The following is a 26566-nucleotide window of genomic DNA, read 5'->3' as shown; positions in this document are numbered from 1 at the left end:
TGCCCAGTAAGTCTGAAGCTACTCTGAAACTGCTAAGTAGTTTGTAATCGCAATATTGCGAATACATCGGTCGCAATTTTAAGAAGCTAAGATACACTCCCAGTAGGCGTAGGCTTAGCGTGAGCAACTCTGCTAAATTCGCCTTGCGAGCGATCAACTCGGAATGAGGGCCAATATAATGAACCCTCAATCTGTTGAGTGAACTTTGCAGAGCACTTCTTACAAGCATATAGCTTCTGAGAAGCCATGGAAAAAGTGTATCTGCCAGTCATTGTCCATAATAAAAAAAAAAAAAAGTATAACTCACAGACGTTCCTTAAACAGTTTTATTATATAATAGTGACTCTAACTATTCTCCCCCTCTATACTGGTATCAACGATACCCGACTACCGCTCTGAGCCTTCCGGTTCTGCAGCGTCCTTCCTCTTCTGAAATGGCACCGAGCTGCAGAAAGAAGACGCGGCCTTCTGAGCACTGCACTTTGGAGCGTAGCTCCGCCCCCCGCCTCTGGCGCCCTGCTAGGCGGGAAATTCAAAGATGCTTTCTAGCGGTTAGCGCTGAAGTATCGCCACTGTACAGAGTGGCTCCGGTACTCAGCGCGTAGACAGAGTGCCCTGCCAGAAGAAGACGCGGCTTTCTGAGCACTGTGCTCCGGAGCTTAGCTCCACCCCCCTGCCTCCGGCGCTCTGCTAGGCGGGAAATTCAAAGATGCTCCAAGCATGAGTGCAGAAGTACCACCGCTGTACAGAGCGGCTCCGGTACTCGCGCTGGAGCAGAGTGCCCTGTAGGAAGTGATCCGGAGGCTCTGCTAGTCAGAGCGCCGTTTATACTCACAACTGCCTTGCTGAACCGGCTGGGCACTAGGCTGTGGGGACCCTAGCAGACATGCATGCAGTGTCTGTACGAGTTCCTCCAGGACTGAAGTCCTTGTAGCCGGGACAATGGCGGCAGTTTAAAGAAACTGTGCCAAAGTCCCACCGGCAGCTCCCACGGTGCAGACAGAGAGGGGCAGTAGGCTACCTGTCTGTCCGCAGCTGGAAAAGAGAGAAATCTCTGGAGAAGCCCAGAGAGAGGACCGGCTCCCTCTGGCACATTTTTGAAACTGGTCTGTAGGTGATGCATATAGGGGAGGAGCAAGTCACTATTCAGAGAATTTAAAGTGTCGGCTCCACTTGTCCACCATCTATACCCCCAACGTAATGACCTTCCAGTGTCCCCTGGTGGATGAAGGAGAAAATAGGATTTTGGTACTTACCAGGTAAATCCTTTTCTTTGAATCCATAGGGGGCACTGGAGTACTCTTGGGATATGGACGGCTTCCACAGGAAGTAGGCACTGAATAAATTAATTTTGGGACTATACCTCCCCTCCATATCCCTGAGTACCTCAGTGTTTTTTACTGAGCCGAACAGGAGCGATAGAGAGGTTGACAATTGAGCATTACATATAACATAACGGACAACAATAAAGTTAACCCAACATTACTGACAACTAAACAGTTGACACCATAACTTGTTAATCTGAACCAGTCGGTGAAAGTGTGTTACCATAAGATCTACTGAACCTACCCCAAACCGCTCTGGGTGGGCGTCCAGTGCCCCCTATGGATTCAAAGAAAAGGATTTACCTGGTAAGTACCAAAATCCTATTTTCTCTTTCATCCACTAGGGGTCACTGGAGTACTCTTGGGATGTACCAAAGTCTCCTCCGTGGCGGGAGAGCTGTTTGGCACCTGTAACACTAAACGGCCAAAGCTAGATGCTGATGCCGCAAACGTATCAAACTTGTAGAGGCGCACAAACGTGTGCACCGAAGACCATGTAGCCGCCCGGCAACGCTGTGTCGTAGAAGCTCCACGACTCGCTGACCATGATGTTCTCACAGCACGTGTGGAATGAGCTGTTATCGATGTAGGTGGCTGTAACCTAGCATGAAGGTAAGCCTGACGTATGGTCACTTTAATCCAACTGGATAAGGTCTGCCTAGAAGCTGGCCAACCCATCTTGGCAGCATCATAGAGAGTAAACAACGTATCCGTCTTACAAACGGTCGCCGTTCGATACATAAATGCGTAATGCGCGTACCACATCCACCTACCAGAGTCTCCTGTTAACATAGGAACTACTATTGGTTGATTGATGTGAAAAGATGACACTACTTTTGGCAGAAAAGCAGAATTTGCTCGGAATTCCGCTCTGTCATCATGAAACCTAAATACGGTGGTTTGCACGACAAAGCACCCAACTGAAACACGCCTTGCTGACGCTAAGGCTAAAAGAAACATTGTTTCCCCAAGTGAGAAATTTAATATTCACTTGTTGTAAGGGTTCATAAAAAGACTAAGAAATCTAAAAACCAGATTCAAGTCTTATGGCGCAGTAGGTAGAGTGAATGGAGTCTGAACTCTGAGGACACCCTGCCTAAAAGGTGTGAACCGACGGCAATAGGGCCAATCTACTATGAAAATAAATGGACGCCGCCGATATCTGCACCTTTAGTGTGGATAAACTCAGACCTCCATCTAACCCCATCTGTAGAAATAACAAAAGACGGGATAACTTAAAAGATGATGTCGGAAACTTCAGAGCTTCACACCAACCTACATAGGCACGCCAAATTCTGTAATGATGAGCTGCCGTAACCGGCTTCCTAGCTCGTAACATGGTTGGAATAACCGATTCTGGAATGCCCTCTTTCCTTAAGAGGGCTGTCTCAACAGCCACCCCGTCAAACGTGGCTGCGCTAAATCGGGTAAGAGGAATGGACCCTGCTGTAACAGGTCCGAACGTAGTGGGAGCGGCCAAAGACAGACTGCGAGTAGACCGCGGAGATCCGAGAACCAAGCTCTCCGGAGGCCAAAGAGGCGTCACTAGTATAACTGTGACGGACTCTCCTTTGATCCGTTTTAGCCACAGAGGGAGCAGCGGAAACGGTGGAAATAGATACACGAGACTGTATGGCCACGCGATTGAGAGAGCATCCACCGCCACTGCCTTTGGATCTCTCGTTCTGGACACGACCTGGGGCGTTTGATGATTGCGGCGAGATGCCACCAGGTCCACCTGCGGGTAACTCCACTTCTGGAGCAGCATGTGGACACATCTGTACCTCCCGCATTGCCCTCCGGTTTTTCGTTTCTCCTTGTTTGTTGATGTATGCGACTGCTGTCGCATTGTCTGACTGCACCTGAACAGCCTGAGCCTGCAGCCCGTGCACTACTTATAGTAGCGCATTGTAAATTGCCCGGAGTTCCAGGACATTTATAGGCAGCAATCTTTCGTGATCCGCCCAGAGACCATGGAGCTGATAATTTTGAACTACAGCTCCCCAATCTCTGAGACTTGCGTCCGCCGTGAGAATTATCCAATTCCAGGCACCGAACCGTTTCCCTGCGGTTAGATTCTGTACTTTGAGCCACCAGAGTAGAGACTCTCTGGTCCTTGGAGACAACCTCACTTCTGCAGTAAATCTGCAGATGCGAGCCCGACCACTGTGCGAACACATCCAATTGAAAAGGACGAGAGTGAAGTCCTCCGAACTGAAGCGCTTCGAAAGCCGCCACCATTGTCTAATAGGCGAATGCCCAAGTGACCGAGACTGTGCGTGGCTTGAGCACTAATTGTACCAGATGACGAATGACCTGTACTTTCTGTTCGGGTATGTAAATTCTTTGATTTACCGTATTGAGAATCATACTTAAGATTTGAAGTCGTTGAGACGGAATCATCCAGAAATTCGCGTAGACAATGGTAGGAAATCAGATTTTCCTCCCCACTTGGTCTGCGATCTATCTCGTTTGGAATCCGACTCCGCCTGTTAGGAACGTAGCCAAAGTGGACGTTATGCGCTACTAGCGAAGCTAGAACGCAAGAACCAACTGCCAACGTCCAAAGAAGCTGTAGGCAGCAAGAAGTGTAAGGTGGTCTTTATTTAGGGCAAACCTGAACCGGAATGCCCTGCCACTACAGCCTTGTTACCTCAAACCCTTACCAAAGCAGGGCGAAGCAACAGCCCTACTGCTGTGTAGGGTATACTCCGATATGTAGTAAAACCCCCAATAAATGCAATTGTCTCTGATTGGAAATTGTTCAGCCTTCGCTGAGAACCTGACGTACTGGCTTGGTGCTATGAGGGCTGGTGGCAATCGACCGCAACAATCTAACTGAAACTGTCTGTGCCGTCTTTACACAGAGTACTAACCACTATATGATCACGGCAACTTAAACAAGCCAGGTAGGAGACGAACCTACAATCTTGTTATGCATAGTCAGATGCGATATACATTGCGCCACTGGCCCAGATTCGTATTTGTCCGACACACTGTGTGACCGACTTTGCAGCGAAGCTGCTTGTTTGATTATGCATAAATGCATATAGCAGAGGATAGTTTCAATCTGCCTACCTCTGGGTTATGGGCCCAGCATGCATCCATTGCAGTACTCTGCTGCACATGTAAGTGCAAGAGATCATGTACTCCAACCAGTAAGTACACCACGGAAATAACGTGTGTATAAACCTGCATTACCGTGCATGTGGTTACCAGCAATAGTGAATCTTCCTGTAGAGTCATGCTGTACAAAAACAATTAATAAATTAAACTCCTAACAACACCCCGCTCCTCCAGAGTCTAAGTGTTGTAGGGCAGCAACTTCCGAGAAAGAACCAGGAAGTAACATTAAAAGAAAAAAATTGTCTTTTTTTTTTTTTTTTTTTTTTAAACACCTGTTAAACCAGGATCTGAACCAGTGTTCATGCAAACACAATGTTCACTGTGGCCGGAAAGCCTAACCACTTGGCTACCGAGCCACCTGTAAAAACAATAAGCAAAACTGCTGTGGTGTGGCCATGTCTGCAGTGCTCAACAGATAGTGTTAATAAGCACTGAGTGCTGATCAATTATTCTTGCTTACTGCAAAATAGACTTTTAATGTCAGCATATTATATATACATATATACAACAATGTATATTCACACATGTTCAGACTTTAATAATATATATATATATATATCTATATATATATATATATATATATATATATATATATATACACACACATAGTATCTACAGCACCTTGTATTCCCAGGTGGTCTCCCATCCAGGTACTAACCAGGCCCAACACTGCTTAGCTTCCAAAATCAGTTGAGATTGGGCGTATCCAGTGTGGTGTGGCTGTAGATCCCCTATACACATATCCTGTACACAGGTATAACACATTTTTACAAGTCTGAACTAAATGTGACCTCTCACAGGCTTAAAACCTGAGATGACTGCTGCTTGACCACAGCTTAGTTAATGGGCCCTTCTAGTGGCCGGCGCCGGGAGCGCGCTCTGGAGAGCTATCCTGACTGTAAAACCTATAGTAGGTTTATATTGATAGTGTAAGCCCAAACTGAGCTATTTTTAACAGTTTAAACTAGCATGTATTAGTATGCAATCTAGTTGGATCACCAGTTTCCCAGATGGTAAAACAGTATGCAACCCTGCTTAGCTTCCAAGCTCAGATGAGTTTGGGCGTATCCAGTGTGGTGTGGCTGTAGATTAAAAATACCTACAGCACCTTGTACTCCCAGGTGGCTAATCAGGCCCAACACTGCCTAGCTTCCAAAATCAGAAGAGATTGGGCGTATCCAGTGTGGTGTGGCCAAGTGATTTAAGCCAAAGCTGCTGCAGGTGAGTGAACTCACACGGCTCCACAGATACTGATTTATAAGCACCATGTGCTTTACAATTGTTATAATATACTTACTTTACAACAAATGAACAAAACAAGTATTTGGCTGCCACAACCATGAATCAGATTTGCAGTGTTTAGGATAATATCATTATAAACAGTTATGATATAAATAATTATGTATATCCATGTTTTAGACATGGCAGGGAAACTGCTTATTAGTAATTGCTGGTGTCTTACTCATGCAGACAGACAATACAACCAAAACAAAAACAAAGACCGACAACTTGCACGACTCAGTAAATAGCACTAAGGTGTCTCTATTATATCTGGCCAAGTGCAGTGCACGCCAGCCATATGCCTGCTCCCAAATTCCCCTTAACACCCCTGCGCCTTCAATGGAGGAGAGATGTAACACAGGAATTTCTGGAAATACAACAGGAAACATGGTTAATCTTGCTTTAACCAGGACTTCATAGCCTTTTGTAAAACATATGCAGCTCTGCTGTATTCCCTTATCAATAAGAGTTTAATCATGAGATTTTATCCAGTGACCCTGACATTTCTGTGTGCAGGGAACATCACTGTGGCAGCAAAGTTACTCACTAGGCTAAGAAACCTGCCTTTTGACTCTCATTTGTGTGTCCCCCCATGCTCCGTATACCGTTCTCTCTACACGGAGCCGGGCTATGGTGGAGAGGGAGCCCGAAGCGGCATCGAGGGCCTGGGCCACACACACACACACACACACAGTGTCCCACACAGTGGGGCGGCAGCGTGAGCTGACCGCCCCGTTCAACATACCTGGACCCTGTGGTGAGGGCTATGACGGGCCTTCTCTGTAAGTTCCGTCCAGCCTTTACTGCAGGTTTTAGTCCTGCAGGTGGTAGTGAGGGAGCTCTTTTTTGAGAGGTCCGACACCCACAGCTGCTAAAGCAGCCTTCACTTATCCCGGACCCACCTATTGGAAGGGGGGGAAGGGATGTTGAAAATCGTTGAAAAAAGAAAAAACTTAGAAAAAAATCCAATGAAATGTGGACCTCTGTGGCAGCAAAGCCACAAGCCTACTAACTGTGTCGAGCACAGAAAAAACACTGAGGTACTCAGGGATATGGAGGGGAGGTATAGTCCCAAAATTAATTTATTCAGTGCCTACTTCCTGTGGAAGCCGTCCATATCCCAAGAGTACTCCAGTGACCCCTAGTGGATGAAAGAGAAATAGACTACTATCTTGATCACACCAATAGCACAGCCTTTATAAATATAACCAAATATCCAATGGTAGCAGTGCATATAACATATAATGTATTCCCTTGTAGGAATAGTGCTTACTTTTATCTCTTCTACTTCTATGAAACCCAATTTGAGAATCCTTATTTAGTCCCATGCCCCAAACCTTTGTGATGTCGCTTGTCTTGGAAGATAATAGCGTGAAACCATAGCCACAGGCTGCAGATGAGATCTGCAAAATCACAAACAGGATAACAATAAGTTTAGGGCAACGTGGCCACTTATATTGAAGGATAAAAATAATAACTTTGGGCAGAAGTTATTCAGGATGCTGTATTTGCTTGCACTGTGCTGCTCCATCTTCCTGTAGAGGTCACTGGGAAGATGGTGCCGCAGAGGAGAAGCACGTTTTCTGGAGCAAGGTAAATATACTTCTTATGTATATTGTATACTTTTGAGGTTGCACTGTAAATTCAGAGTGCAGCAGCCTTACGACACTTCGGAAACAAAACACCAATGCTCCAAACATATAGTTCAATTAATATTTTAAGTGTTGGCAAATGGCGCCATTCCCAAAAAACATGTTTGCCTCGGAAAACCCTCTACAGTCAAACAGGAAATAAGAAATAAATATATTCAAATTTTATAAAAAAGTGCATACAAGTGCATAACAGTGAAAATAATTTCTTAAAAATGCTTAAAAAACATACAAATAGGGTGATACAATGCAGGTACAAGTATTCAGTCCTTATGGGGTCTCTCACTAATTGTAATGGCTGCGGTGGGCTTAACTCTTTAACAAAGCAAGAAGGTCCCGAGCTGCAGAGCACGGCACCGCCGCAGATCGTATATACTCAGGGGAGTTTGGTGTGAACCCAGGCAGCCGCCGGGGCCCCCCAAGAAGCTCGGGCTCAAGTAATTAGTGCCTGGCACCCCCTTCCTGCTGACATCATGTGCCGACCACAGCGCCATATGTCAAGGAAACCACACTAGCATCTTCCTCTTATTAGGACCGCCTTTTTTATTTGACTGTAGCGGTGTTAAGCTGAAGGAAAAGGGAGAGGGGTCAGAGGGGAGAGAAACACTCAGATGGTGGAGTATATTACAGATGAGAGACACATAAGGAGGACAGAGATGAGAGCTATAGAGACAAGGGGGTATATTTACTAAAGTACAGGTTTTTAGAAGTGGAGATTTGCTTATAGCAACCAATCAGATTTTAGCAATTATCTTTTAGAAGGTCCTAGATAAATGATAATGTGATTTTGGTACTTACCAGAAAAATCCTTTTCTTTGAATCCATATGGGGCACTGGAGTACTCTTGGGATATGGATGGTGCGATAGCAGGGATAGGCACATTTAAATATTTAAATGCGTAACCCTCCACCCTGTCCATACTCCCATAATGCACCAGTGTTTTTACTGTGCTGAACAGGAGACAAAAGAGAGAGTAACAGTGGAGAATTACATGTAACATTATAACATAACGAACAACTAGAAAGTTGAACAGACAACAGATAATCATCTGAACATTCAAACAAGCAGGTGGTAATGCTTTTTCACAAGATAAACTGAACTTACCACGAGACAGGTGAAACTGCTCTGGGCGGGCGTCAGGTGCCCCCTAAGGATTCAAAGAAAAGGATTTATCTGGTAAGTACCAAAATCACATTTTCTTTCTCATCCACTAGGAGTCACTGGAGTACTCTTGGGCCGTACCAAATTTTCTCCCTTGGGCAGGAGAGCTGGTTGGCACCTGTAACACTAGACGGCCAAAGCTAGATGCTGATGCTGCAAAAGTATCAAACTTGTAAAAGCGCAGAAACGTCTGCACGGACGACCATATAGCTGCACGGCAAGCTGTGTTGTGGAAGCTGTACGACCTGCTGCCCATGACGTTCCCACCAGACGCGTGGAATGTGCTGAATTAGATGCAGATGGTGTAGACTAGCATGAAAGTAAGCTCGACGAATGGTCAGCTTAATCCATCTAGCCAAGGTCTGTTTGGAAGCTGGCCAACCTACCTTGACTGCATCATAGCGAACAAAGTATCAGTTTTACATACTGTCGATGTTCGAGCCACGTAATTACGAAGAGCGTGAACCATATCCAAAATAGCTGGAGTTCCTCAATCTTCTCATAAAACGGGAACTACAATTGGTTGATTTATGCGAAAAGCTAATAATACCCTTGGTAGAAAAGCGGGATTCGTCCGAAGCTTGCTCTATCATCATGAAACACCAGATAAGGTACTTTGTATGATAATGAACCCAATTCAGAAACACGCTTTGCCGAAGCTAAGGCTAGGAGAAAAACTGGTTTTCCCAAGTTAGAAACTTAACATCAACTTGTTGTAAGGGTTCAAAATTTGAAGACTGAAAAAAAAATAACAACTAGATTTAAGTCCCATGGAGCCGTAGGTGGTATAAATGGAGGTTGAACTGTAGGAAAGTTTGAACTGCTGGCAAAAGAGCCAAACGCCACTGAGAGAAAAGTGACAAAGCGGATATCTGCATCTTTAGGATTTGCTAAATGTAGTCCTCCATCTAATCCAGTCTGTAAAAATAGTAAAACACGGGATAACTTGAAAGAAGACGTCGGAAATTCTGGGATTCACACCAAGCAATATAAGCTCGCCAAATCCTGTGATAATGAGCTGCAGTACCTGGCTTCGTCGCTCGTAACATGGTTGGTATAAACGACTCTTGAATGTCCTCTCGTCTTAAGAGAGCGGTTTCAGCAGCCACCCCGATTACGCAGCCATGCTAAATCGGGGTAAAGAAATGGACCATGCTGCAGAAGGTCTGGACGTAGAGGTAGTGACCACGAATCGTCCGTGAATAGACCGCGGAGATCCAAGAACCAAAGTCTCAGAGGTCAATAAGAAGCCACTAGTATGATGGTTGTGGATTCTCTTTGATCTGCCTTAGCAACCGAGGGGGCAACAGAAATGGCTTTACGGCCAAGCTATCATGAGAGCGTCCACTGACTCTGCCTTTGGACCTCTTGTTCTTGACAAATATGTCGGTATCTGGTGACTTCTGGTGAGATGCCATTAGATGCACCTGTGGGAAACCCCTCCGCTAGACTAACATCTGGAACTTCTGGATGTAATGCCCATTCCCCTGGATGAAAATCCTCGCGACTGAGATAATCTGCTTCCCAGTTGTCTACGCTTGGAATGAATACTGCTGTTAATATCACTTGATGATGTTCGGGCCAATTCAGGATTCAAGCAACTTGTCGCATGCCATGCAACTCCAAGCCCCTCCTTGTTTGTTAAAGTATGCGACTGACGTCGCATTGTCTGACTGAACCTGGACAGGCTGACACTGGAGAATGTGGACTGCCTGTCGCAGAATGTTGAAAATAGCTCTGAGCTCCAAGACATTTATTTACAGTACTCTCTCACGGTCTGACCACAGACCCTGAAACTGACAATGTAGAACTACAACACCCCAGCCTCTGAGGCTTGCCTTGGTTGTCAGAATTATCCAATTCCAGACTCCGAACCTCTTTTTTGCAGAGAGATTGCTTGATTGGACACTCTGACCCTTGGAGACAAAGGCACTATTAAATTAATCTGTCGATGGAAACCTGACCACTGTGCTAGAAAATCCAGCTGAAAAAGACGCAAGTGAAATCTTCCGAACTGGATTGCTTCGAAAGATGCCACCTACTTTCTTAACAGTTGAATGCACAAGTGCATTGAGAACAACTTTGGTCTAAGCACCAACAGTACCAGATGACGAATACTTTGTGCTTTCACCTCTGCAAGACTCGTTGCTCTACCGTATCATGGATCATTCCCAGAAATTGAATTTGTTGAGACGGAATAAGGCTCGACAATCCAACCGTGCTGTACTAAGACATCGTACTTTAGTAACACATTTTGAAGGAGCATTTGTTGATATAAAGCCTTGATGAGAAGGTCGTCTAAATACGGAACTATTATTAACCCGTGGAGGATCTGTGTTGCTCCGAATTTTGCCATGGCTCCGTTACCAGCTTATTGAGTGAATCTGACAAAAAAACAAACAAAAAAAAAAACAGTCGTCCTTTGTTTTTCTGCAAATAGGACCTCATTCTTTAACAGGTTCTTCAGTTTCTGTAAAATATAGAACCTGGCACGTGGCTCTGATGAGCTCAACAATGTTGGAAGCATCAGGAATCTGCGCGACAATGTGTTCACTATCTGACTCCAGCCACCATCCTTTTCCTGAGACAACAATTCAGGTACAGTATCGTCAGATTGTAAAAAGGACAATATAGGGACTTTCTTAGAAACCCGATGACTACTATGAGGCGTTCGAGTTTTTGTAGACTTTTTTTTTTAATGCAATATTTTTATTGAAGAGATGTCGAATAAATCAATACAGGTCAAACAGGAGACTATGACACCAAATAGCTTCAAAAGAACACACATGCTATCCCATAGGATATGTAGACACATAGAAATGAGGGGTGCATCAGCATTGCAATAGAAGTTTCGACAACAGATTTTCTGTAATTTAACGATAGTCGAGAAGAGAAGAGGAAAGAGAAGATCAGGGATGAAAAGAGAAAGAAAGAGAGAAGAGGGAGGGTGGGGAAGGAAAAGGAGACCACTTAGGAGGTATTCACGGTTAGATTGCTACATAGATGATGGCCATAACCACCATCAGGCCTAAACACAGGGAACAAATGCTCAATGAATTTGGCACCTAAACAATAAGGCTTTGATACAGTAAATCACACCCGGGAAATAGAGGTTTTAGCATAATTGAACCAGGCTTCCCATGTTCTCATATATTTGTCCGACCTATCACACAAAGAAGCTGTGATTTTCTCCATCGTGGAGATATACCGAATTTTAGACAGCAACATGCTCATGGGAGGAATACTGGGCTTTTTCCAGCATTTAGCTAACACACATCTGGCAGCATGAAGGATTTGGAGTAAAAGACAATTCGTGCGGCTGCAAATATTAGACAAAGGCAGGCCCAGCAAGGCCGTCCAAGGACCCAATGTAACTTGGGTGCCAAGAACAGATCCAATAAGGGTCTCCACTTGGACCCAGAAAGGGCGGATTTTGGGGCAGGACCACCAGATGTGTTTGATGTCTCCAATCTGACCACACTCTCGCCAGCACAATGGGGAGGACCCAGGGAAAATCCTATGCAAAGTCGCTGGGACCAGATACCATCTGGTATAAACTTTATAGGAGTTTTCCTTTACTAGGGAGGAAATAGAGGACTGGGCGACATTTTGCCTAATGATCTCCCATGAATCCCCCCCAGGTGGGGGGCCCAAGTCCTGCTCCCATTTACTTTCATGAGGCAGAGTGTCTGCTGAGTTCAGTGAACGTAATAAACTATACAATATAGAGATAATACCTTGTCGTGTAGGAGAGTAAACACAGAGTCGCTCAAAAGGGGTAAGTTGGCGAATGACCTTAGACTTTGGTAGGGAACTCAAGAAAGAGCGGAGTTGTAGAAATTCGTAAAGAACAGGTTGGGTGATACCATATTTGTCACTTAAAGTGTTTAAAGAGCGCCAGGAAGTACCCTCAATTAAATCAAAAACCAGTTCCGGACGTGGGTTCAGTTGGAACCACGAATGGGAACAGAGGATGGAGCCAGGAGGGAAATCCTGGTTATCCCAGATAGGAGTGATGGGGGATGGGAACGTAGAGAGACCATAATGCCGAATGCAGAAAGACCATAGGGAGCAAGTGAGTTTTGTAGTGGGAGCGCACGCTTGTATCTTCTGATGAGGCTTAACAGGTGTAAGTAAGGAAACCAGAGTGGAAACCTTGGCCGACAAAAGTTCAATTTGTATCCAGGGTAAGTGGGGTATTTGAGAGAACCAGGTAAGTGCCTGGCTCAGGTGAGTGGCATGATAGTATTTGCGGATATCCGGTAAACCTCTGCCTCCATCCACCGGGTCCCTTATCAGGGTGGAAGTCTTAACTCTAGGGGGTTTACCAGACCATACGAATTTTAAGAAGAGTTTCTGCATTCGACACAAAGCCTCTGCGGGGATGCGTACTGGGATTGTTTGGATCATATATAAAAGCCTGGGTAAGATGTTCATTTTCACCGAGACTATACGTCCAAACCAGGACATGATCTGTTTGTCTTAAGCTCGTAGATCAGATTCAATACAATTAAAAAGGGTTGGGAAATTTTCGGAGTACAGGGACCCATAGGAACTCGTGATAAACACACCTAAATATTTAATTTTCTTGAAGCGCCAAGACAAATTAAAGTTAGTGGCAAGGAGAGACCTGGTTTCCTCACTGAGCTGCAAGGGAAGAGATTCCGACTTGGAGTAGTTGATGCGGTACCCTGAATAATGAGAATATGATGATAAAGTTTTAAATAGGTTAGGGATGGATGTATGGGGAGAGGAGAGAGTTAACAGGACATCATCCGCAAATAATGATAATTTAAACTCCACATCCTCAACTAATACACCTTTAATATCAGGGTTCGCTCTAACCATACATGCCAGGGGTTCGATAGTCATAGCAAAAATTAATGGTGACAAGGGGCACCCCTGGCGCGTACCGTTGGAAATTTGGAATAGACAAGAGTCCTTGCCATTTACCCGAATTCTGGCTGAAGGGTTGGAGTAAAGTGCCTGGATGCCCTGGAGTAGGCTTCCTCCCAGGCCGAACCTACGCAAGGTAGCAAACATGAAGGGCCATAATATTTTATCAAAAGCCTTCTCTGCATCAAGCGAGAGAAGGATAGAAGGCATTTTAGCTTTGTTAATAAGATGAACTAATAAGAATTTACTTACCGATAATTCTATTTCTCATAGTCCGAAGTGGATGCTGGGGACTCCGTAAGGACCATGGGGAATAGCGGCTCCGCAGGAGACTGGGCACATCTAAAAGAAAGCTTTAGGACTAACTGGTGTGCACTGGCTCCTCCCTTTATGACCCTCCTCCAAGCCTCAGTTAGGATACTGTGCCCGGACGAGCGTACACAATAAGGAAGGATTTTGAATCCCGGGTAAGACTCATACCAGCCACACCAATCACACCGTATAACCTGTGATCTGAACCCAGTTAACAGTATGATAACAGAGGAGCCTCTGAAAGATGGCTCACAACAATAATAACCCGATTTTTGTAACAATAACTATGTACAAGTATTGCAGACAATCCGCACTTGGGATGGGCGCCCAGCATCCACTACGGACTATGAGAAATAGAATTATCGGTAAGTAAATTCTTATTTTCTCTAACGTCCTAAGTGGATGCTGGGGACTCCGTAAGGACCATGGGGATTATACCAAAGCTCCCAAACGGGCGGGAGAGTGCGGATGACTCTGCAGCACCAAATGAGAGAACTCTAGGTCCTCCTCAGCCAGGATATTAATTTTGTAGAATTTTACAAACGTATTTGCTCCTGACCAAGTAGCTGCTCGGCAAAGTTGTAAAGCAGAGACCCCTCGGGCAGCCGCCCAAGATGAGCCCACCTTCCTTGTGGAGTGGGCATTTACAGATTTTTGGTTGTGGCAGGCCTGCCACAGAATGTGCAAGCTGAATTGTACTACAAATCCAACGAGCAATAGTCTGCTTAGAAGCAGGAGCACCCAGCTTGTTGGGTGCACACAGGATAAACAGCGAGTCAGATTTCCTGACTCCAGCCGTCCTGGAAACATATATTTTCAGGGCACTGACAACGTCTAGCAACTTGGAGGCCTCCAAGTCCCTAGTAGCCGCAGGCACCACCAATAGGTTGGTTCAGGTGAGACGCTGAAACCACCTTGGGGAGAAACTGAGGACGAGTCCTCAATTCCGCCCTGTCCGAATGGAAAATCAGATAAGGGCTTTTTCAGGATAAAGCCGCCAATTCTGACACGCGCCTGGCCCAGGCCAGGGCCAACAGCATGACCACTTTCCATGTGAGATATTTTAACTCCACAGATTTAAGTGGTTCAAACCAATGTGACTTTTGGAACCCAAAACTACATTGAGATCCCAAAGTGCCACTGGAGGCACAAAAGGAGGCTGTATATGCAGTACCCCTTTTACAAACGTCTGAACTTCAGGGACTGAAGCTAGTTCTTTTTGGAAGAAAATTAACAGGGCCGCAAATTTGAACCTTAATGGACCCCAATTTCAGGCCCATAGACACTCCTGTTTGCAGGAAATGTAGGAATCGACCCAGTTGAATTTCCTCCGTCGGGCCTTACTGGCCTCGCACCACGCAACATATTTTCGCCAATTGCGGTGATAATGTTTTTGCGGTTACATCCTTCCTGGCTTTGATCAGGATAGGGATGACTTCATCCGGAAAGCCTTTTTTCCTTCAGGATCCGGCGTTCAACCGCCATGCCGTCAAACGCAGCCGCGGTAAGTCTTGGAACAGACAGGGTCCTTGCTGGAGCAGGTCCCTTCTTAGAGGTAGAGGCCACGGATCCTCCGTGAGCATCTCTTGAAGTTCCGGTTACCAAGTCCTTCTTGGCCAATCCGGAGCCACGAATATAGTGCTTTCTCCTCTCCATCTTATCAATCTCAGTACCTTGGGTATGAGAGGCAGAGGAGGGAACACATACACTGACTGGTACACCCACGGTGTTACCAGAGCGTCTACAACTATTGCCTGAGGGTCTCTTGACCTGGCGCAATACCTGTCGAGTTTTTTAATCATGTGGACGACTTCTGGGTGAAGTCCCCACTCTCCCGGGTGGAGGTCGTGCTGAGGAAGTCTGCTTCCCAGTTGTCCACTCCCGGAATGAATACTGTTGACAGTGCTATCACATGATTTTCCGCCCAGCGAAGAATCCCTGCAGCTTCTGCCATTGCCCTCCTGCTTCTTGTGCCACCCTGTCTGTTTACGTGGGTGACTGCCATGATGTTGTCCGACTGGATCAACACCGGCTGACCTTGAAGCAGAGGTCTTGCTAAGCTTAGAGCATTGTAAATGGCCCTTAGCTTCAGGATATTTATGTGAAGTGATGTATCCAGGCTTGACCCTAAGCCCTGGATATTCCTTCCCTGTGTGACTGCTCCCCAGCCTCGCAGGCTGGCATCCGTGGTCACCAAGACCCAGTCCTGAATGCCGAATCTGCGGCCCTCTAGAAGATGAGCACTCTGCAACCACCACATGATGGATACCCTTGTCCTTGGTGACAGGGTTATCCGCTGATGCATCTGAAAATGCGACCCGGACCATTTGTCCAGTAGGTTCCACTGGAAAGTTCTTGCGTGGAATCTAACGAATGGGATTGCTTCGTAGGAAGCCACCATTTTTACCCAGAACCCTTGTGCATTGATGCACTGAGACTTGGTTCGGTTTTAGGAGGTTCCTGACTAGCTCGGATAACTCCCTGGTTTTCTCTTCCGGGAGAAACACCTTTTTTCTGGACTGTGTCCAGGAACATCCCTAGGAAACAGAAGACAAGTCGTCGGAACCAGCTGCGATTTTGGAATATTGAGAATCCAATCGTGCTGCCGCAACACTACCTGAGATAGTGCTACACCGACTTCCAACTGTTCCCTGGATCTTACCCTTATCAGGGAATCGTCCAAGTAAGGGATAACTAAAATTCCCTTCCTTCGAAGGGATATCATTTCAGCCATTACCTTGGTAAAGACCCGGGGTGCCGTGGACCATCCCTACGGCAGCGTCTGAACTGATAGTGACAGTTCTGTACCATAACCTGAGGTACCCTTGGTGAGAAGGGTAAACTTTGACATGAAGGTAAGCATCCTTGATGTCCCAAGACATCATGTAGTCCCCTTCTTCCAGGTTCGCAATCACTGCTCTGAGTGACTCAATCTTGAATTTGAACCTCTGTATGTAAGTGTTCAAAGATTTTAGATTTTAGATTTAGAATCGGTTTCACCGGGCCGTCTGGCTTCGGTACCACAATAGTGTGGAATAATACCCCGTTCCCTGTTGCAGGAGGGGTACCTTGATTATCACCTGCTGGGTGAATGGCTTCCAAAACTGCCTCCCTGTCAGAGGGAGACGTCGGTAAAGCCGACTTTAGGAAACGGCGAGGGGGAGACGTCTCGAATTTCAATATGTACCCTTGAGATATTAGCTGAAGGATCCAGGGGTCTACTTGCGAGTGAGCCCACTGCGCACTGAAATTCATTGAGAACGGGCCCCCACCGTGCCTGAGTTTGTAAGGCCCTAGCGTCATACTGAGGGCTTTTGTAGAGGCGGGAAAGGATTTCTGTTCCTGGGAACTGGGTAATCTCTTCAGCCTTTTTCCTCTCCCTCTGTCACGAGCAGGAAAAGAGGAACCTTTTGTCCGCTTGCCAACAAAGGACTGCGCCTGATAATACGGCGTCTTATTTTGAGAGGCGACCTGGGGTACAAACGTGGATTTCCCAGTTGTTGCCGTGGCCACCAGGTCTAAAAGACCGACCCCAAATGTCCCCTTTTAAAGGCAATACTTCCAAATGCCGTTTGGAATCCGCATCACCTGACCATTTTACTGGTAGAATTGGACAACGCACTTATACTTGATGCCAGTCGGCAAATATTCCGCTGTGCATCATGCATATATAGAAATGCATCTTTTAAATGCTCTATAGGCAATAATATACTATCCTTATCTAGGATATCAATATTTCCAGTCAGGGAATCCGACCATGCCAACCCAGCACTGCACCTCCAGGCTGAGGCGATTGCTGGTCGCAGTATAACACCAGTATGTGTGTGAATACATTTTTGGATACCCTCCTGCTTTCTATCAGCAGGATCCTTAAGGGCGGCCATCTCATGAGAAGGTAGAGCCCTTGTTCTTACAAGCGTGTGAGCGCCTTATCTTCTGAATCTTAAGGGCATTATCTATTTCTTCAATAGTTATCTCCGAACCCAACTGAGAAACCACCGGAGCACTCAACGACGGTAAATTGCATTTATCCAAAAGGGACTCAATCCCCTCGCTGAATCTCAGTGAAGGTGAGGAAGCCGCATCCGCATTATATAGCGATTTATAGTATTCCTCAAATTCTCTAAGAATGTGGTCAGGCTCATGTGTCAATACCCTTTGTTTAGTACGGATAGACAAGATATTTGGGCTCTCAGCTTCCTGGCAAGAAGTTTGTCTGCCTTATCCCCTTTTTCGTAATAAATCTGATTGAGGCGCCTAAGGCATTGTTCCGTCTTATGAGAGAGCAACATATTGAGTTCACCCCTAACTTTAAGCAGCCGATCCAAGTCAGCTGGGTGCAGGGAGGACCTATGAATTTCTTCCAGACGATGGAGCTGGTCAGTCAACTCCAAAATCTTCTGGGAGCGTTGTTTAGTGAGCCTAGCTGCGATCTGTATGAAGTGGCCCCGAAGGACTGCCTTATGAGCCTCCCACAGGGTCATATTGGACATACCAGGGGTCTGATTCAAGTTAAAGTAATCAGTCAGTACCTGAGAGACTTGTGGCAGAACATCAGTATGCTGGAGAAGGGCGTCATTGAGGGACCAGGAGGGAGGAGAAAGGGTGCAGGACAAACCTGAGAGGGTCAAAGATACCGGGGCATGGTCAGACCATGTAATTGGGTGAATAGAACATTTTTGGATCTTAGAGGTTAAATCTCTCCCAGTCATAATCATATCAATCCTCGTATAAAGATTATGCACTGGTGAAAAAAAAGTATAGTCTTTGATTAAGGGGTCAAGGACTCTCCAAGAATCAAAGAGTAGGTGGTTTTTAAGTAATGACAACATGGCTCTAGAATTACGATTGCTTGTATGGGACTGGGAAGGGGGGAAGGGGGGGTGTGCGATCGAGGCTGTGGTGGAGTATGGTATTGAAATCTCCTGCCATTAAAACATCACCTTTTCTATATTGGGCGATCTTGGAGTCTAAGAAAGCGAAGAATGAGGCCTGATTAGCATTAGGGGCATAGACATTAATCAGAATTATAGGAACATTATTAAGTTTGCGTGGGCGGGAAACATTATGGCGACCCCCCGTTTCTTCTGGGAGTGATCGCATGCATGTATAACTACCGGGTGACGTCTAGATCACAATTCAGGATGGGAAGTACCTCTGAAATGTGTCTCCTGAAGGAACACCAGATCTCCCGCAACCTGTTTTAGAAAAATAAATAATTTAGTCCTTTTCTGGGGGCTATTAAGACCCTTCACATTGTAAGTTATAACGTTAACCGACATAACAGTGTATCAAAGAGCAGAGCTATAGCATCCCTAAACACACCGGGTTGGTCTCCTGGTCTCCTGAGGAAACAACGGAGAGATGAGAGGGAGAAGGTAGGAAAAAGAGAGAAAGAGGAGAAGAAAGACATCGAGAACAATACAAACAGAACAAATGCAACAATAAACCGAGCCAAAGACCCATTGTACTTATCGTACGGGTCCACACGTTTGAGCTCCCGTATGGGATATTAAGGGGGAAAATATCTCCCTTATGCTCAAAACCGGCTATGATGGCTCAGTGGAGGGTGTGGCGTCACACACCTATGAACCTACGGGAAGAGGAGGAAGGAAAAAGGACGAATAGGGCGACCCTGGGGGGTCGGAGCAACATTTGGTAACAGTAAATCACATCAGAACCGTATGAACATTAACAACATGAGTTCAAACAGAGAAGCTCAGTGAAAGAGAATAGAAAACATCTAAAATACAAAACACTATAGAATATAGTAATATGCAGTAACCCATCAAGGCAGTTCGTGGAAGAAAGGTCACGGAGGGTCACGTCTGGAGGAGGTTTTTGCCGGGACCGTCGACCAAAGACGGCGAGGTGCACGTTGTGGGAGAGGTGAGCTCGGGGTGCGTTGAGGGCCAGGTACAGCCTGTGGGGGAGAAGGCTTACCAGGCGCCGGGGGGGGGGGGCAAGTTCAGTTTCAGAAGAAGCCGGTGGGCATCCTCCTTGGATCGTGCCAGTAGCCGCTTCCCATCAAGCTGCACTATCAGGGTGAAGGGATAACCCCATCTGTATCTGATTTGGTTCTCCCTGAGAATCTGGGTAAATTCCCTCAGATCAAAGCGCCTCTTAAAAGTAGTAGGGGATAAGTCCTGAAATACCAGCAGCCTATGTGTTTCAAGCAGACACAAGTCCTTGTTACGAGCAGCAGTTAGAACTCTGTCCTTAGTTTTGAAATAATGACAGCATAGAACCACATCTCTCGGAGGGGACGATGGTGACGGTTTTTGGCGCAGGGAGCGATGAGCCCTGTCCAGGAGGAAAAGCTCAGGTGGAGTGTCCGGCAGGATATGTTGAAAGAAGCGGGTGAGGAAATCTTCCAATTGAGCAGGTTCCACCGACTCCGGAATATATTTAATGTACAGATTGTTACGTCTTGCGCGATTATCTGCGTCCTCCCGTTGGTCTTGGAGGAGGTAAATGTCTTCCTGCATGACAAAAACGGAGTACTCCATTTCCTGCTGGAAATTGATAACTTCGTCAAGTTTCTGTTCGACGTCATTAGTACGGGCACCAAGGTCCGAGATCTCATCTTTGAGACCGGAGATGGCCTTGTGGATCTCAGAGTGGAAGGCCTGTTTCAACGACTTCATCTCATTAAGGATAGAGGAAATGCAGTCTTTCGTGGAAGAGTCTAGCACAGGTGATTCTTCCTCTGATTCCTGATATAGGAGCAGGTTGTGGGGCGGGAGGCGGTTTAGAGGAGTTAGGCTTCATTTTAGAAATAAAGGAGGTCAAATCCGTGGATGGTGCTGATTTTTTGGACCTAGGCATGGCATATGACAGTCCCGGAAATAAAGGATGATCAAAATTCAAAACTGAGCAATAGCATAGAAAGTTAGAGTTCCATTATATTATGTGCAATGAAAGTAAACATGAAGCCCCCAGGGCAGCCTCCAGTATGATTTAGCAGAGCATTCCTCTGCGTAGTAGCATCACAGAAGGCTGGAGCATAATTCAGATGTAGTAGGTTGCACGAGCCAGGAGATGGCGCACCCTGGTTATAGATTGTAATGTAAGGAGGCCCAGAGTCCTAAAAATACATCAGGGAGCCCCAGCAATATACAGCAAGGCACAATAGTACTCAGATGGGGGCCACAGCAGTGGGAGCCTATGCAGGGGGTATTATAGGGCTGCAGGGGTACCCAGTGAGTGGGGGCAATCGCTGGTGCAGTGAAGGGAGAGGCAGCTCACTTTTAGGTGAGGAAGGATGGCCACCGGCAATGAGCCCCTCCAAGGACTGCAGGTGACATCTGGCCTTCCAGGAGCTGTGGAGGGGGGCCTTATAGCTTTCTTGCAGTGAGGTAGGGCAGAAAAGTAGAGCCTGCGGCCGGCATGCAGGTCCGCTGGAACTGGGGGGGAGAAAGGAAGATGCAGATAGGAGCCCTCCGGGACATACACTAACTACCCTGATGCTGGACAGCCCACCTGCTCCGCTATACAGAGAGAGCAGATGGCCGCCGCTGTGGGCTACCCACTGCTGAAGCGTCTGGCGGCACTGCTCCCGCCGATCCCAGCCGCCAGAGGAGAGTCCAGGCTGTGAGGGGGAGCGGTGAGGTAAGCTCCAGCGAGCGGGCCGGTAGTGAGGGCGGACCCGGTCACCCGCGCACGGCTCCATCGCCCGTGTCGGAGTCTCTCCAAAATCCAGGCCCCGGCTTCACATAGGTAGTAGGGCCGCAATCCGCAGAGACAGCCTGAGCTGTCTCCCGATTCCGCAGCACGCTCCCACAGAGGCAGGAACACGGGGTGAGAGGATGGGCCACAGAAGCAGGGGGAATGGAGGTGCAGAGAGGGGCAAAAAGGGCTTTCTGCAGGCTTGCAGGCTGGAGCCCATGTAAAGAGCAGCTCTCTCGGTTGCCAGCCAGGCCACGCCCCCCAGTTTTTGTAGACTTTTGTAAACCATGCAAAGCGCTGGTAAACTGTGGCTACTCAGAAAGCAATGATTTCGCATCAGTCCTTGCTGCCTCACAGGCTCTTCGTGTATCGGTCAATTCTGACGCCAGATCAGCCATTACTCCATCATTAAGCAACACATTATCACAAACATCGCAGACAAGTTGCTTTTGTTTTAACCTTGCGGCTGCTTTTCTAGTCATCTTCACACTGACAGACACAGTTATACAGTGACCTCGACTCAGTAATAAACTGAAGGGTTTGTGAGACAAAGGCTTAGCACTTTGCTACAACTATGTCTAATCAAAGAGTGCATCACTGACCCTACTAACACCCCTGCCCCATCTGATGGCTGTGGTTAGTAGTACCGACACCAATACCAGCAATAAAGAAGCAGGAAGTAACACACAAAATATACGTTATGGTAAGAACATACCGTTGATAACGGTATTTATCCTAAGTCCACAGGTTCCACAGGATACCATTTGGATATGATGAAGCGACAGCGGATTTGCACCAATCGGTCAAAGCTTTTCGGCCTTCCAGCATGCAACGGACCCGTTCATATATCCCCGCCTCCTGGCTCAGGCAAATCAGTTGTGTTCCAAAGCTCAAGGTAGGAGCATCAGGCGAGAAGAACACACATACACACCCTTCCGTACAAGAAGGAAGAGGTTAGTGAGTAAAAGGATCCTCAAATCAGGTGCGTCAGGGTGGGATCCCTGTGGAACCTGTCGACTTAGGAGAAATAGCATTATCAACTGTAAGTTCTTACCATAACGTATATTTCTCCAGCAGGGTCCACAGGTTATCCATAGGATAACATTGAGATTTCCCAAAGCAATTTAGTGGTGGGGACGCTCCTGATTGGACAGAAGAATCCTTCGCCTGAATTCAGCATCATGAGAGGAAAAGGTATCCATGGCATAATGTGTAATGAATGTGTTAATGGAAGACCATGTGGCTGCCTTACATATCTGTTCTGCTGAAGCACCATGTTGTGCTGCCCATGATGGACCTACCTTACGACTACAGTGAGCAGAGACATTAGCCGGAACAGGGAGATCAGCTTGAGAATATGCTTCTGAAATAGTCATCCAAAGCCACCTTGCCAGTGTCTGCTTATCAGCAGGCCATCCTCTCTTGTGAAATCCATACAAAATGAAGAGAGAATCTGTCTTTCTGATGGCACTGGTATGATCCAAGTAGATCCTTAAGGCATGGACCACGTCCAGCGATGCATCTCCCGCAGAAAGGCCCGGTACCTGGAAAGCCGGGACTACAATTTCTTTGTTAAGGTGGAATTTAGATATTACCTTAGGATCTAGTTCTGAGAACTGCTTTATCTGGATAAAAAAAATAAAAAATAATAATCAGAAATGGGGAACGACATGACAATGCCCCTAAAATCTGATAATCTTCCAGCTGACGCCATGGACAGTAGAAAGAGAACTTTAGCTGTTAACCATTTAAGATCCACTTTGTTAAGTGGTTCAAATGGGGCAACTTGAAGGGCCTTTAGGACTAAATTTAAGTCCCAATGCACTGGAGGAGGAAAAATAGGAGGTTGAATGCGCAGCATTCCCTGGAAAAAAGTATACACATCCTGTAAGTTGGCAATTTTCTTTTGAAACCATACAGTCAATGCTGACACTTGCACTCTCAAGGAAGCCACCTTCAAACCTTTATCCATTCCTGCCTGAAGGAATGCTAAGACCCTGGAAACTCTGAAAGACTTGTGGTCCATTTTCCATTCACTGCACCAATGAATATAGGTTTGCCATATTCGGTGATAAACGTGAGCTGAGGAAGGTTTCCTTGCTCTGAGCATTGTTTGAATTACCTGCTGTGAGAATCCTTTTGACTTCATGATAGAGGTTTCAAGAGCCACGCCGTCAAAGACAGTCGATTCAGATGTCTGTGTGTAACAAGGACCCTGCATCAGTAGATCTGGACGTTACGGTAGCAAGAGTGGAGCACCCATCGACATTCTCTGCAGATCTGTGTACCAATGCCTTCTGGGCCAAGCAGGAGCTATTAGTATCACGGCACCCTTTCCTTGCTTTATCTTTATCACCACCCTGGGTAATAGGGTGATTGGAGGAAACACATAAGCCAGATGAAAGTCCCATCTCACTGACAGGGCATCCACAAAGATCGCGCTGGGATCCTTTGTTCTTGACCCCATCATAGATAGCCCTTCTTCTTACTTCTATCGTAAGAACCATAGTCTGCGTTCTTATCGTCTGATGCAAACCCATTCCATTTGGCAAGAATCAGCTACTGCAGTGGCCTCGAGTGGAACTGTGCATACTCCACCATGTTGAATGTTGACACCATCAATCCCATCACACACACTGCTGCGTGAATGGATACCTTTTGACTGTGTAACAAGTCCTGAATCCTTGACTGAACCTTGGATATCTTGTTCAGAGGTAAAATAACGCTCTGAAGACTTGAATCCAGAACAGCCCCCAAGTGAGTCATCTGCTGTGACGGAACCAGAGAAGATTTTGCCCAATTTATGAGCCACCCGTGATTTTGCAGACACGTTATTGTCTGTTGCAGATGACATAGGAGCAATTCCTGCGACTGATCCAGGATTAAAAGATCGTCGAGGTATGGAAAAATTCTTATCCTCTACTGGCGGAGATAAGCTGCCATTAAAACCATAATCTTGGTAAATACTCTGGGGGCTGTGGCTAAACCAAAAGGTAGGGCCTGGAGCTGAAAATGCTGTTGGAGGATAGTGAAACTGAGATAACACTGATGGGACAGTGCTATAGGAACATGTAGGTAAGCATCCTGTATATCCAGGGATACCATATAATCCCCTGGTTCCATGGCCAAAATAATGGAACGTAAAGTCTCCATATGAAACTGAGGTACCCAAATGTACTTGTTCAGCACTTTGAGATTGAGAATGGGCCGAAATGACCCATTTGGTTTCTGAACTAGAAACAGGTTGGAGTAAAAACCCTGTCCTTGTTGTGCAGGAGGAACTGGAATGACCACTCCTGACTAAAGTAATTTATGAACTGCCTCTTGCAAAGCCCTGGCCTACGTCTCCAGAGATGGGCTGGTACAAAAAAAACGTTGAGGTGCGTGCTTCTTGAAGGCAAAAGTATAACCTAGAGATACTGCTTCCTGCACCCAGGCATCTGTTGTAGACTGCTGCCAGATCTCTGAAAACTGAAGAAGTCGGCCCCCTACCCTGGGATCCCCCAGGTGGAGGCCCGCACCATCAGACTGATGGCTTATTATCTGTTTTACCACCCGGTCCTCTGGTAGCCCAATGCTTTTTAGTCTTACCAGACTTGTATTGGGACTGCCTGCCATCACTTTTTCCTTTAGCTTTTCCTTAAGACCGAAAGGGCCAAAAAGCCGTAACTTTAGGTTTGAAATTGTATGTGGATGGAAACTTTACCTTCTTGGAGTCTGCTTCTGACTCCAAAATATCTTTCAATTTTTTACCAAAAAGAATATCTCCAGAAAAAGGCAAAGATTCCAAAACCTTCTTAGATTCTGAATCAGCTTTCCACGTACATAGCCAAACTGCTCTGCGAGCAGCAATTGTTGAAGCTGATGCCCTGGAGGCAATAGTACCCATATCCAGAGCTGCTTCTTCCAAGCACACTGCAGACTGTTTTATATGTGCTATATGGGATTTTTGCTCTCTAGATTCTATTGAAAAATCCCCCTCCAATGCATCAAGCCCAGGCAGCCACTGCCTTTGCCATCCAAGCTGAAGCCATGGCTGGCCTTACGATTGCCCCAGACAGGGAAAAAATGGTTTTTAAAAAACCATCCACTCTCCTATCCGTGACATCATTTAATGATGTTGAAGGCAACGGTAATGTAGGTTTTCGCACTAATCGAATCACATGCGTATCTACTTTAGGAGCTACCTCCTTTTTAAACAATCTCAGCTGGAAGAGGATAATTGGAATTCCATTTCTTTGGAATTTTAAACTTCTTATTGGGCGTAACCCAAGCCTCTTCCATGATTTTCGTCAGCTGATCTGACCCTGGAAACTCAGTCTTAACTGTTTTGAGACGTTTAAACACAGGTGCCTTAGTTTTTAACACAGGCTCTGCTGAATCCTCTAAGGAGAAAATGGCTTTCATTGCTTTAATTAACTCAGCTATATCCACTGAGCTGAGACTTTCCTCCTCATCTTTGTATGCCGAATCAGAGTTTATTGAGCTTTCATCCTCCGATGAATCCTCATCAGAAACGTGTAGCCCGTGAGGATGAAGATTTACTTACCCCTGGCTTCCACTGACTACCACTGTTTCTTTTGAGAGTCTGCTACTGGAAGTGATAAACCGTAGGTGGGAAGCTGCATGTAAGGGTTAATCGTGTAACCTATCCCTGGTACAGCAGTTGGAGAAATTATCCGTTCAGCTATACTGGATAATGTCTGTTCAAACATAGCCCAAGGTGGATCAACCTGCACCTGAATCTGCCTTGTATTTTTCAAGAGACTCTGGTGAAAGCTAAAACAATTTGCACACAAACCATCCTGAACCAGATCCTGAGAGGTTAACACAGCTTAGCAAGACAAACATGATATGAGTGTTGGTGTTGCTGTGAGTATATCTTCCTCACCTTTGCCGCTCCAGCTTGCACCAGCATTGAGCATCGGAATAGAAAAAAAAATGACAGAATATATAGTAAAGTCAGCAATCACACTAGCAGTCAGTCACATGTTATAAATTAGTATAATAAGAAATATGAGCACATCATCAACTACATTTCAAGTATGTAGGAGAACATATTACTGAATCATGTTTAAACAGATTTACCGTGGAGGCGTGGCCTGGAGGCTGAGTGAACAAGCTGTGTTTCTGGTGAGCTCCCAGGGA

General features: G+C 46.1%; 1 protein-coding gene and 1 non-coding gene across 7 annotated transcripts in view; both read right to left on the bottom strand.

Annotated features, from left to right (window-relative positions):
• The window catches only part of RCC1L (RCC1 like), a 157231-nt gene that overhangs the window by 64764 nt on the left and 65901 nt on the right, over positions 1-26566 (bottom strand). For all 6 annotated transcript variants that reach the window (XM_063953734.1, XM_063953733.1, XM_063953737.1 and 3 more), the window contains one exon: positions 7006-7135. In XM_063953734.1, coding sequence (XP_063809804.1) covers positions 7006-7135 — 130 coding nt within the window. The remainder of the gene's footprint in view (positions 1-7005; positions 7136-26566) is intronic.
• On the bottom strand, positions 5061-5179 carry LOC135051361 (5S ribosomal RNA). Its single transcript, XR_010242201.1, has one exon. It is a non-coding gene; the product is annotated as a 5S ribosomal RNA (ribosomal RNA).

This window comes from Pseudophryne corroboree, chromosome 2 (genome assembly GCF_028390025.1).
Source record: "Pseudophryne corroboree isolate aPseCor3 chromosome 2, aPseCor3.hap2, whole genome shotgun sequence".
NCBI classification, from domain to species: domain Eukaryota; kingdom Metazoa; phylum Chordata; class Amphibia; order Anura; family Myobatrachidae; genus Pseudophryne; species Pseudophryne corroboree.
The sequence above is the reverse complement of the archived record's forward strand: the minus strand, read 5'-3'. Positions and strand labels throughout refer to the sequence as shown.